The sequence below is a fragment of the Peromyscus eremicus genome, chromosome 8b, assembly GCF_949786415.1.
Source record: "Peromyscus eremicus chromosome 8b, PerEre_H2_v1, whole genome shotgun sequence".
Lineage (NCBI taxonomy): Eukaryota > Metazoa > Chordata > Mammalia > Rodentia > Cricetidae > Peromyscus > Peromyscus eremicus.
The window spans coordinates 57,006,240-57,019,690 of record NC_081424.1 but is presented as its reverse complement, the minus strand read 5'-3'; the positions used below and the strand labels follow the sequence as shown (position 1 = coordinate 57,019,690).

Genomic DNA, 13,451 nt, shown 5'->3' with positions numbered 1-13,451 from the left:
TTCAAGACATGAATCAAAACAGCTCCCACCTGACATGGACTGTTGTCTAAGTCACCAAATATCATCATATTTGAAAATAAAACTATGGGGATATAATTAGGATTATGTTAAGACTTGGGGGTCAGCTTCTCATGATGGCATTGGTAGTTTCTAAGGAAAAAGGATAGGAGAGTTGGGGAAGGAAGGACTCCACAACGTGCATGGAGGAAGACCATATGAGGACACACTGAGAAGCCAGGCTCATGGTCAGCCTGGAGACAGCTTTCACCATAAACAAATTGATGGCATCTTGGACTAATAACTTCTAGAAAGGTGAGAAACCAAAGTCTATATAAGCACCTCATGCCATGTTATTTTGCTATTAAGGCAGCTGTTGCTAAATTCCTTCCCTGAGGGAGAAGCAAACAATATCCACCTTATACTCCTATGACACCAAGGACAAACTCAGGTAGAATTCCACCAAAGTTCCTTCTAGTGAGCCAATGAGTTTATTAGGTTCACTTATAGAGCAATGGGGGAGGGGCTACACGTGGTCAGGACATGAGTGATCTTCAAACAGCCACAAGAGAAGGTCTACACCCAGCATGGATGATGGATGATTCCTCCATGGCAATGTAGATGGAGCCCCCTCCCCTCTTCCTTCCCTTCCTATTCTAGACCCTTTTGGAGTTTTCGAGGCCACATGCAACTAGGGAAGATTGACTCACGATTGGTTGGGAGTGGTGAATATTCGGGTGAGGGGCCTGTGACCTTCCCAACATCCTTCATCTGTGAGTGAAAGTCAACAGTCTAGATACTCAGCTATGATGGCCGTTTGTGAGCAGGCCCAGCTCAACTGAAGATGGCGGCAGTATGGCTTGGAGAATGGTCCTGTATAATAGATAGCAGTCCAAACTAAGCCGACGTGGCAGGACCTTAGCAATGCATCTTGTTTGGGGTAATAATACTGGATTCCTGGAAAATACTTTGCTTCTTTGTCAATTAAATAAAAATCAATGACCAGAGATTGTTTTGTACAATCAACACATCATGATTAAATCATGCACAAGAATGTGAAGTGATTTAGCAATAAAATATCATCTAGTGATTACTGAACACATGCTCAAATCAAGAGACCAAATGATAAAATGGTTTCTAATCATTTTGATAATTGTAGAGTGTATTATTGTTAAAATTTAATACATCACAAACCAAAAATCTTAACAAATTAGGAAAAGATGGCTACCCTCCCACACATCATCCTACACATTCTATGAAATTCTAATCAAATTCCACCTTCATGTTCATGAAACTTTACCGTGTATCATAAGAATCCCTATAGATGGTAAGAGATCAAGGAGATGATGAAATTGAGAAAACTTATCAAACATAACCTACAACAACTAAGACAGTGTAATACTGATTCAGATAATTGAATACACTGAGGGGCTGAATAGAGATGACTGAGTTAGGATTCACAAGTGCAATAGTATTCCACTTCCCATTTTAAATTCACAGTTGAGTAATTAATAATTAAGTGTGAACACCGTTAAGGATAAACCATGAAAACATGGGCGAATGGGTAAAACTGGACATCAAGAAAAGAAATGATCCAGTTTACATTGGCCCAGAACTGAACAGAGTTCTCGAAAGATGAAACAAAGAGCTGAGAAACAAAGCAATGTTCAGCATCCTTTGCTGTTGGGAGTGCAAACTTCTACAGCTGCTGTGGGAATTAGTGTGGCAGTTCCTCAAGAAACTGGGAATAGAGCTACCTCAAGATCTAGCTATCCCATCAAAGAGGACTTTATATTCTGCTATAGAGACACTTACTCAACCATGTTTATTGCTGCTCTCTCTATTCATAATATCCAAAATTGTGAACAGCCTAGTCCATCAAGGGATGAATGAATACTGAAAATGTACATTTACACAATAGAATATTATCCTGCTTAAATAAATAAACAAATAAAACCCCGGAATCATGAAATTCACAGGTAAATGAATGGATCTATAGAAAATCAACCTGAGTGAGGTAACCCAGACTCCAAAAGACAAATATTGTATGTTTTCTCTTATATGTGAATGTCAGCTTTTAAGCATTTGATAGATTTGCTACAATCCATATCACCACAGAGATTAGGTAAAGAGTAAGGGACTAGGGAGTATCACCCAAGGAAGGGGGAATAGAATATACAGTTATGGAGGGACAGGGGAGAGACTGGAACAGGGGGATTAAACAATGGGGAGGGGGCTGGAGAGATGGCTCAGTGGTTAAGAGCACTGGCTGCTGTTTCAGAGGACCCAGATTCAATTCCCAGCACCCACATGGCAGCTTATACATGTCTGTAACTCAGTTCCAGGGAGTTTGACACCCTCACACTAGTGCACATAAAATAAAATTAAATTATTGACAGGTGGTAGTGGTGCACGTCTTTAATCCCAGCACTCAGGAGGCAGAGGCAGGTGGATCTCTATGAGTTCGAGGCCAGCCTGGGCTACCGATTGAGTTCCAGGAAAGGCGCAAAGCTACACAGAGAAACCCTGTCTCGAAAACAAACAAACAAACAAACAAACAAAAACAAACAAAACAAAACAAACCAATGGGGAGGGTGCTGAAAAAGAGGGGGGAAGGGTGAGAACATGGCGGGGGGGACAACTAAGGGAGACTTGAGGGAAAACCTAATACTGTAGAAATCTTCAAAATAGAAATCTAAATAGGGTCACCAAATAACGGTGTGGCAATGCCCCAACCAGACATCTTTCACCACCAAGTGAAACATCCAGTGCCGGAAATGGGTGGTTAAAAATCATTGAGTTGTAGGCCAAAGGGCCCCCATTGGAACCCTCAAGTATCTCAAGACCCTATTGTTGAAGACAACACTTACATGTCTTATTGAAATCCGAGAATTCAAGCTGGTGCCTAACTGGAGCCTTCACCCCTACTGCCTAGTATTCGTGATACTCATGGGTACTCTGCCCACTATCAGAGGAGAAAGGTAGCCACCAACCCTGTGATCTGCAGGAGGGACCTGCCTGCACGATACGCTGGTGCACCCAGCATTGTGGGAATAAAACAACGGCTATCTGACTGGAGTTAAGGCTCACTCCATGAGACGGAAGATATGCCTGATACTGATCAGGTGGCTAAGAACTTGAGAATAGATCGACCACAGAACTAGGAGAAAACCAAATACTACTGTTGTGCTAAAGGAATATAGCAATAAAATGACTCCTAATGACCTTCTGCTATCCGTATATATGAGTGCCTCATTCAGCCGTCATCAGAGAAGCAACTTCTTGTAGTAGACGGGAACCAACACAGAGATCACAACTGAACAATGTGCAGTGGGTAAGAGCTTCTGGAACACTCAGTCCGAAATGAGACATCTTCGTCTAACCCCTCTCGTCAGTGGTCAGCAAACTGTGGAAGAGGAGGGGGAAGGACAGAAGAACTAGAGGAAAAGGACGACTCCAAGGAAACAGTGCCTTCCTGCCAGGTACAACAGGACTGATCCACATATGACTCACAGAGACTGGCAGCAGGCACCCCAAGGCAGAGGGGGGTCATAGTGCTGAGAGGTGGAAATGGACATGGGATGCCATAGCTAATCAAGAAGCTATCCTCAAGTGACCTCTGCTTGTAAAGGAAAAATTAGTTCTCTCCAGTGGAACCTTATTTGGTGTATTAACTATGCTTAAGAGTAGACTCCATGTCCAGCAGTATATGGTCAACACAAAATGAACTCAATGGTGCCTTTGTAGACTTTTTGTCTCATACTGCTTTGTTAGGGCATTTCTTGGTCTTACTGGGCTTTTTCTTATATACTATAGCTTTTATTTTTTTTTGCTTGTTTTGTTTTTTTTTTGTGTGTGTGTGTATGTTCGCGTTCTTTTTTAAAAGTTATTATTTGTTTGGCTTTTTCTTGCTCACTTGTTTGTTTATTTGAGAGAGAGAGAGAGAGAGAGAGAGAGAGAGAGAGAGAGAGAGAGAGAGAGAGAGAGAGAGAAAGGAGAGTCCAGTGTGTGGGTGGGGAGGTGGGGAGGATCTGGGAAGTGTTGGGGGAAGGTAAACTATGATCAGAATATACTGAATGGCAAAAAAAAAAATATTTTCAATACAAAAAATGTAAATATTCTCTCAAAGATTAACTATCATCACTTAATTAAATCGAACCAATGTGATAATTTCAGTGTGCTTTAGTAAACACAATGTGTATGGTCTTCATTTTTTAGTAAAATTACACTGTTTAATTAGAGATGTATGACTAGAGTTAGCTTTATAGCTGTTAGATGTAGTAAATAAAGCTTGAGGGTGAAAAAAAGAAGCCCCCTAAAATCTATGCAACTTAATGATTATAATAAAATGAACTAAAATGTCTCAAATACTAAATTCCTGACCTTTAGAATTGGAGTCCTTGAGAAAACACAGTGTTGTACTCTCTGAAAAATGAAGGGAGGTAGTGTTATAATGAGGTACAACGATGCTTGCCTCACTTAGGTGCTTTCTAGAGTGAGTGCGGAAGGGACCAGGAAGAAGCCTCCAAGAGAAAGAGGTACCTTCTCTACCACTGCCCACCACTCTGCATCGTGCTGGGTCCAGCTGGGTCAATATACTTTTCATTCAGTTGCTGTTACTCTATGGCAAAAAATATGAATGAATGGGGGGAATTTTCATATGAGTTTCCTTTTATACTATTAACTTTCCCTTTATGATAGGACATGGCCCAAGAGGCATCACAGAAACCTGTACTTTAAACAAAAAGTTCAGGAGCTGATGAGATGGCTCAGTGGTTAAGAACACTGGCTGCTTTTGCAGAGGACCATGTTTGATTCCTAGTGCCCACATGGTGGTTCACACCATCTGTAGCTCTAGTTCCAGGTGGTCTGATGCCTTTTTCTAGACTCTGAGCGTACCAGGCACGCACACATTACATAGACATAAGTACATGCAAAACATCCATCCATAAAAAAACAATAAAACAAAACAAAGAATCCAGGTGACAAAGAAAGCTAAAGAATAATTTCTAAATTTCAATTATCTGTCTATCTATCTATCTATCTATCTATCTATCTATCTATCTATCTATCTATCTAATGTATTAATCATCTAGCTATCCAGCTCATGAATTCATGAATGCATATACATACACATACACACACACACACACACACACACACACACACACACACACACACATTCCTTATACACACTTGAGAATATATACAAAATTTAGACTCCAAGCACATCATAGTAATAAATGGATAGAGTACAAATGAAGCCACAGGTCTCTTAGTAAGGAAGATCTTATTTGTTTTCATTTAGAAGAATATAAAGTACCATGTGTAGTGGTGTATTCCTTTAATGTCAGTACTTGGAAGTCAGAGGAAGATGGATCTCTGTAAGTTTGAGGCCAGTCTGGACTATGCCCCAAGTTTTAGGCAAGCCAAGGTTACATAATGAGACTATGTCTCAAAAAAAATGACAAAAAGAATATAAAATGATAAGAGCTTCAGAAGCCATAAACATTACCTATTTCACTATTTTGTATATGTATATTTATATAATTAAATTGACAAGATTATGGTTAAAACTGAATGCATGAAAATTAATGGAAGTATTTTACATAAAAGAAGTGACTTGTTGACATAAGTGTAAGAATATTTGTGAGGAAAATGTCTTCTTACAACTGGAAAATCACAGCCTTAGCTGTTCCCAACTTTTTCCAGTATGTACGAGGAATGACTTCCAGAAGTGCTGAGATTTTGAGTGCTGACACTAAGAAGACAAGGAGTAGGAGCAGCAGCCAGGAAAAAAAAAAAAAATACAACCCAAAATTTTCTAGGAGAGCTACTTGTAACAATCTTAATTTGGAAGTCACAAATCCTCAGCCAGAAGGGGATGGTTAAACAAATAGTGTAGTGGTATTTGCTCTGCCCATGACATTGGGCTATACTGCATGAAGGAGGTGGTGCTTCTTGCCCTTGTACGTGACCTCTTAAACATGGGCAGAGCAAATACCACTACAAAACAGTAGTACATTCATACACAGAAATACAATTTAGGAATAAATAGAAAGGAAGCATTTACACACTAGCTTCATTTAAAATACCCTGACCCAAAAGAAGGCTTTGTTTTAGATCATAATTCCAGGTTACAGTCTATCGTTTTGGGGAGTCAAGGCAGGAAGTCAAGCAGCTAGTCATCACTTCTGCAGCCAAGAGAAGATGGAAACCAATGCCCCCATGCTGCCTGTCTCCTGCTCACCACTTGTGCTGAAACTAGCCGTCTTCACTCTTCTCCTGGCCAGGGCCTGGCTCAGGAAATGCTGCTCCTATATTTGGGGGGGTTCTTCCCATCATAATTACCAATCAACATAATCCTTTACAGACATGCGCACAGTCAACCTAATGTAGCTTCCCATTGAGACTCTTTTTCAGGTGATTCCAGGTTATATTAAACTGACATTTAAAGTTAATCAGAACAATTAATTTATAACTATCATTGTATGCAACAGTGGCACTGAATCTCAGAAGCATAATTTTGATGGAAGTAGCAGATACAAAAAAAATCACATAGTTTATGCAAGTATAAAACCAGGTCCAAAACCAGCTGCAAACAGGAAAGATATATTTGGTGTGGGACTGTGCCTGAGGGGTGACTAGAAGGGAACAGATAAGAGTTTTGTGATGTTGGTGCTTAATTTTTAATATTTTAGTTCACTCTTTGAGAATTTCTTACATGGATACAAAGTACTTTGATCATATTCACACATACCCCACACCTCTCCCTGAGTCCTTTGGATCCACTACCCACCTTCAAACTTCTTCTAGCTTCATGTTCACTAAAATTTTGTTTTTTAAATATATATTTAAAAAATTGTATAACCCACTGAGTCTACTTTGTGTCACCCATGTTGATGGCTGTTCTGGGTGCTGGGTAAGCTTGTGTACTGGTTTAGTGTTCGCCAATGATTCACTTAGGGCACGTGCATTTTCTACACATGTGGTACACAGCTGATACCTACAAAAATAGTCTCAGGAGTAGACTGAGCTGCAGAGGCAAAAAATATAAAAATCTACATGCTTTTCTTGTCATTTAATAAATATCTCATAAAAATCATCTGAGACTAATATGTTCTGTGGAGAAAAATAGTCTGCCTTGTTTTTCTTATAAGATTGGTTAGAAAATCCTATAGTTGTAAGATGACTTATGGTATATTAAAACATTGATATATGATAACAACAAATTATTAGTCACACACCTGAATTTATATACTCACAGCACTGACAGATCATTTAAAGTATATTGGAATCCTAAACTAAATAAGCAAACATTTTTATATAACATGTAGTTTATCTATATCAAGGATAAAGTACAATTCTGCCCCTTTAGGAAACAAACTTTTTTAAACTAAAATGATTTAAGATTTAAAAAAAAACCTTTAAATTGAACACTGAAATTACAAGAGATCTCAAGACACAAAGATAGAAATCTTTTCCATAATCTTAAGAGAAAGCTTTCCTAAGCCAAACCATTTTTATGTTTTATAGTATGCAATACAATTTTTGTAATAACCAATAAAATATTTCACAGGGCAGCTATATAGCATTCATAGTCTCAATACTCATGGAATTTTATTGTTATTTTCCTTGAAAATTCTAATTTAGGGATGATCAATTAGTTACAGAACAAAATACTATTTCATTTGACCAAAAAAAAAAAAAAAAGGAAAAAAAAAAGCAGAAAATATAGCCCATGATATGGGGCTGCAAATGGAGCAGTGAATGAAACAATAAAACCCCCAGCCTCCAAGGCTGAGTATCTAATGGAAAAAGCCCAGGTTTAGCTACACTAATATCACAGATATGAGAGGGAAGGCAGGCAGGAGTGAGGGGCAGGGTTGGGGGGGATGACTAAGAAGCTGAGATTTTAAGTGGTCAGAGAATAGCTTACTACAAAGTAAACTTTTCAACAAAAAATGAAGGCAGCAACAGAAGGTGGTCTATACATTGTGGGTAGAAGGAACTAGAAGGAAATAGTCACCAAGGCAAACATGCCACCTGTGTATCAGGGCCAGGAAGAAAGCCATGATGGCGGCACTAGGAAGTAAGGGAGAAGGTGAAGATGGTAAGGATATGTATGTAGATATCTATGTATATGTGCACATACATGAACAGATATATGAAAAGCAACAGTAGCTAGCTCTGAAAGGGCTTCACAGGAGGTAAGAACTTTTGCTTTTGTTCTTAGTACAGCGAGGGTCTGAGGATTTGAGGTAAGGACCATCATGGTCCTGCTGCTTTTTAAATTTTATTTTGTTTTTGTTTTTTGGAAACAAGGCTTCTCTCTGTAGCCCTAGCTGTCCTGGAACTCACTCTGTAGACCAGGCTGGCCTCGAACTCACAGAGATCCACCTGTCTTTGGGATTAAAGGCATGTGCCACCACTATGTTTTAACGTGACCTTTTGAGCTCCTAAATTGTGTCGACGTTAAAAAAAATGTAAATAGTGACAAAAATCCATTTTTAATGATGAGGGAGAAAACAAGAACGGAGTTGCTTTCCTTCGTTCATCAAATACATTATTTGCTTCTGGTTAAAATTTGAAGATGAGTTAGAAGTAGATTCTGTCTTCACACAGAATTTATACAAGAGTTTAAAACATGAGCAGAAATAAGTATAATGCAAAGAAGAAAACAATGAATGAGAAATAACATATTTCTTTGGCGACAGGGAGAATTAGGAATCTTCTTAAAGCAGCAGGCATTGTGCTAGACACAAAAGTGTAAGCTGCTTCTCAGTATGTCTTCTTTCACTGAATGTTCCATCCCTGGCATTTAAGAGTACTGAGAAAGCACACTCCCATTGATCAGCAGATGTTTGTGATCTGGGTGACAGAATGATGTTATATATGCGGGTTATGAAGGGAGATGGACATTCACTAAGGGAAAAGCGTAAGTCAAAAACAAAAGGAATCACTCAGTTTTCTGGGTTTCAGCTGGCTAAAATGAGAATGGAAGGGGGTTATAAATTTAAAAATACATAATAGGATTAGATTATAGAAGTCTGCTGGTCTAGTCAATGCAGAGAATCATAATTAGTGCTGAGAGTGGAACATTCATACCAACTCCCACCAGGCTCCCACCAGAGCTCAGGGGACATTGAGGAAAAGGGTCAGAAAGAATGTGTGAGCCAGAGGATGTGAAGAAGTGCTGTCCTCTGGACATGACATGGCCATTGCGCTTATGAACTCATAGGGCATGACCTAATCAAGATCCAGCCAGTTAACATTCCAAAATGGATGAGAAAGGGGCTCTTGTGGCTCCATCTCTAGCTGAAGAGCTACTGACAACTGGTGGCAGCTCAAAGCGGGGAGGTGGAGAGGAGACATTTTTCTTTCAGGTATGTGGCAGCTAGTAAACTGGCCATGCTTAGGTGGATGGTAACACACCCACACACAGGCAGGCTGCACTAACTGGACTCAGTGGGTTATGAAAAACAAAAGAGGAAGACATGAGTGGAGGGGCAATTCAGGGATTCTGGGAGAGAGGGGGGAGGATTTGGAGTGAATACTATCAAGATACATTGTATACATGTATGATCAAGATACATTGTATATATGTATGATCAAGATATATTGTATACATGTAAGATCAAGATATATTGTATATACAAGTATGATCAAGATACATTGTATAAATGTAAGATCAAGATACATTGTGTATATGTATGATCAAGATATATTGTATACATGTAAGATCAAGATATATTGTATACAAGTATAATCAAGATATATTGTCTACATGAAAAATCAAGATGCACTGTATATATATATATATATATATATATATATATATATGTAAGATCAAGACACATTGTATACATGTACGACCAAAATACATGTATACATGTATGATCAAAATACATTGTATACATGTAAGATCAAGATTCATTGTATACATGTATGAAGTTGTCAAATAATAACATTTCTTTTAAAGGAAATGACTGCTGGCTCTGAGGAAGTATGCTTTTTAAAAATATTTTAAATTTTATTGTTTTAGAACTGGATAGCTCTCAAATTTTTACATTGTGTCATCAGAAGAATTTTGTTCTGGAAAGCTTATTCTACGTGTATTGATAAATGACTGGCAGAAAGCACATTATGTACGTGAGAGGTGTGTGGGTGATGAGGCCCCATCAGCTAACTGTCCCTGGTTCCACCATCACTAATACTTCCACTGGATGGAATGAGTATTTGCAACCCTCGCCACAGATGCTTGTTTGTATTGTGACTCCGTGGACTTATCTTTGCACTTCACTTCACTATAATGTACCATCTTCAACATTGGTACTCTATGACTTCTAACTATCTCCAGTATCCCATCTCCCGTCTACTACAACAATAAAACACTGCAAGTTTGAGACAGCCAAAGAGCTGCCAGTTAGAACCTAACACCTCTCAGTCCTTCTTCCATCCAGCTGTGGCTTTAAGACTCAGCTTTAGCAATGGACTTATGCAGAAGTGATAGGAGCTGCTTCTGGGACATACCAGAATGAAATTGCTTGTTCTTCATTGCTGGCTGTGACATTTTTTTTCTCATTGTGTCTAAAGTATATACTGAAGATTCTGTCCTTCTGGAATTCTATGGCTTTCTTAGCCTGTTTTCTGATGGGCTTGGAATTAGGGCCTACAAGTAACATCATCACAGCCTTGGATCCATATTCTAACTTGCTGTGTGTGTGTGTGTGTGTGTGTGTGTGTGTGTGTGTGTGTTTGAGACAGGGTCTCCATGTGTACTGTAGACTTCCTTTTAACTTCCTGTGTAGCCTAGGCTATGCTCCAAGGGTTGGTCCTCCTACCTCTGCCTCCTGGGCATGAGGCTATGGTGTGCTTCACTATGCCTGATGTAACTTGCGTTTTGATAAGGTGTATAAGTGCATAAAGGGTCCACTTTTAGTTGACATGAGGGAATAATATCGGCTAAGTGTTTTTGGTCATGAGCTCCATCATCACACTCTAAGAAGGAAAATAAACTACTAATCTACAAATTTTACATCTCCTTTCAGCTTTTAATGGAAAACATTGTATCAATATGAATTTGAATATCATCCTTTGATTGAAGACTTTTGAGATTACCTGACCAAAACAGAAATTCATGCAACCAAAAGAACCACATACTGCTTAAGACCACTTGTCATTGGGATTTGAAGAAATTACTTTTATAAATAATGAATTTTTAAAGCCACCATCATTTCATAAGTACTTTCTATAATTCTTAGGGTATATTCTATGCATTTTTCTTGGAAGAAAATTGAAATGACATTACCTACTGAACTAGAGTGCTGCAGAGGGAATGGAAGATGAGCCCAACACCTAAGAAGTGGTTTGGGGTTGGCTTTTGGAACATGTGGCTGCAATTAAAAGATGAAAGTTGGCATATATGTTCTGACCTTCAGAGCAGGAGATACACTTTAACTTCATAATGTGACAAAATCTACATCACAGAACTAAAAAATGGTGAATTGTAAGTATTGAATATGGAAGCAACCTTTTCTGTTTCCTGTAACTCTACAGTTATTTTTTAGACTGTTTCCAAGAAATTTAACTACTGTAAATCAACCAATACACACAACAAAAAATAGGAATATGATTTTGTTTATCAACATAGGAATCTGAGCTGGAAGCCTATAGGTAATCTACTTTGTGTCCTCATAAGCACATGTTTAGAAATAAGGTAGTGTTAGGCTTGCAATAAATAAGTAAAAAAAAATGAGACAATGAAGAACACTATTAAGGTAATATATTGAATAATAAGATCCTCTCAGGGTGTAAATTGCACAAATTTGAACATACTAAATTACATTTAGTATTTAATCTCACATTCCTAAACAGTGCCTACTCAAGAGACAAACTTGGTTTAGCATACCAAATTAGAGGCTATTTAACAAATAAGAAGGTTTAAAAGCAGTGCTATACATATAGCTAAACCATTTGTGTGCCTTTAAATATTTTCCCCTATTGGTGTCGAGAATATTTTATTTTTTATTGCCACAAGTAATAAAAATGAAATACGACTTGTATTAGTAGGGACATTGAAATAGAGCTCATATTATTTAAAAATGTATTTAAAAGGCCTATCAGGAACCAGTTTTCACATAAGTAGCTTTTGAATACTTTAACAGGCTAGTACCTTTTCGTCAGAATGTTGCTAAGTGAATTCTAAGACATTCTAAAATGTTCCAGATGAAATAAATTACTTTAGATTACTGATGAGTTTATGTGTCCCAGCTATCTACTGCTTCATGTTACAATTTTGCAAGCCTATGACTTCTAAGAATTCTCACTCTAGAAGGCTGAGTGGAACTAATTTAGGTTGCAATAAGGACAAGGATTTTTTTCCTCCGAGTTAAAAAGCTTAAGTGTAATTGGTGTAGTAGTGAAAGCTCAGGGTCAAATGAATGTGCTTGTAAACTAGCCCTGTATATCACCTTGTTCCCAAAGCTTTCTAACCACCTGGTCTACCTCTCCACACACTGATGGGCACGGTCGGCTACTGACCCAGTCACCGCCAACTCTGGCAAACAGAACTCAGGACCTGGGCTTGGAATCCATGCTAGGGCCTGCCAGCCTCTACAACCTCGTGTCCCCTGATTCGGAGCAAGTGCGTTCAATCGAGGAAAATCACTTACGACTGAGTTTTTCATCATGGCTTTGACTGTGAAGCCCTCAGAAACGTGGGAATGAGGCTGGTGCACCGGGAGCGGCTGTTGTGGCAGCAGTTTGGTCCTCTTCGGCATCTTGTCTGGGGATTTGTTTAAGGTCAGGGTCTCTTTTTCTGCCACCATCTTCCTAGAAAACGTCTTGTTCTTATCAAAAGTGTGGTAGAAAAAGCAGTGGGTTTTACAGATGTGAGCAGGAGGTCGGGGAAAAATGTAAAAAGGCGCGTTACTGGTAGAAATTCAACCCCTCGTGGTGCCCAGGGTGATCCAGATGTTTGGCAGCTCCAAGGTGAAGGGAGTTTAGGGGAGGGGAGGGGCGGGAAGAGGGCTGGGACCCGAGGCTTGAGCCGCAACAAGCTTCCAAAGGTGAGCCTCCTGGTTGCTAAGCGACTCGTCAACACTTCGGCCCGAGAGTCCCGCCCCTTCGTGACGCACGTTTCCTGGGTCTTAATCCGGAAAGGGCGAACGGCGGTGACGGGCAGGCGGCCAGAGGAGGAAGAGACTCTTACGCGTTAAAACTACGACTCCCAGCAGGCATCGCGCTCGGGCGCGGGTGCACATGCGCACTGAGCCTGCCGGGCGGCGCGGGGGCGGGGAGCCCTGGATGACTAAACCTGAGAGAAACGCTGGTGGGAGGCTCGGGCGGGTGCCGGTGCCCGCGTAGGCCCTGCTCGCCCCGCAGCCACCACCCGCCCGGTGACCATGATAGGTACGTGGGTGCCTGCCAGGTACAACCTCTCTGCGCCGCCC

At 39.8% G+C, this 13,451-nt stretch overlaps 2 protein-coding genes and 1 long non-coding RNA gene across 5 annotated transcripts in view; 2 read left to right on the top strand and 1 right to left on the bottom strand.

Moving 5' to 3' along the window:
* The window catches only part of Pacrg (parkin coregulated), a 467,338-nt gene extending 454,144 nt beyond the window's left edge, over positions 1–13,194 (bottom strand). Inside the window, exon 1 of the mRNA XM_059272848.1 lies at positions 12,672–13,194. Coding sequence (XP_059128831.1) covers positions 12,672–12,827 — 156 coding nt within the window. The 5' untranslated portion in view covers positions 12,828–13,194. The remainder of the gene's footprint in view (positions 1–12,671) is intronic.
* Positions 9,283–11,227, top strand: LOC131918660 (uncharacterized). Its single transcript, XR_009381046.1, has 2 exons — positions 9,283–9,383; positions 11,049–11,227. It is a non-coding gene; the product is annotated as an uncharacterized LOC131918660 (long non-coding RNA).
* Positions 13,195–13,256: 62 nt separating the features above from the next.
* Prkn (parkin RBR E3 ubiquitin protein ligase) overlaps positions 13,257–13,451 on the top strand; it is a 1,191,501-nt gene continuing 1,191,306 nt past the window's right edge. For all 3 annotated transcript variants that reach the window (XM_059272846.1, XM_059272847.1, XM_059272845.1), the window contains exon 1: positions 13,257–13,410. In XM_059272846.1, the coding sequence (XP_059128829.1) occupies positions 13,404–13,410 (7 nt within the window). In that variant the 5' untranslated portion in view covers positions 13,257–13,403. The remainder of the gene's footprint in view (positions 13,411–13,451) is intronic.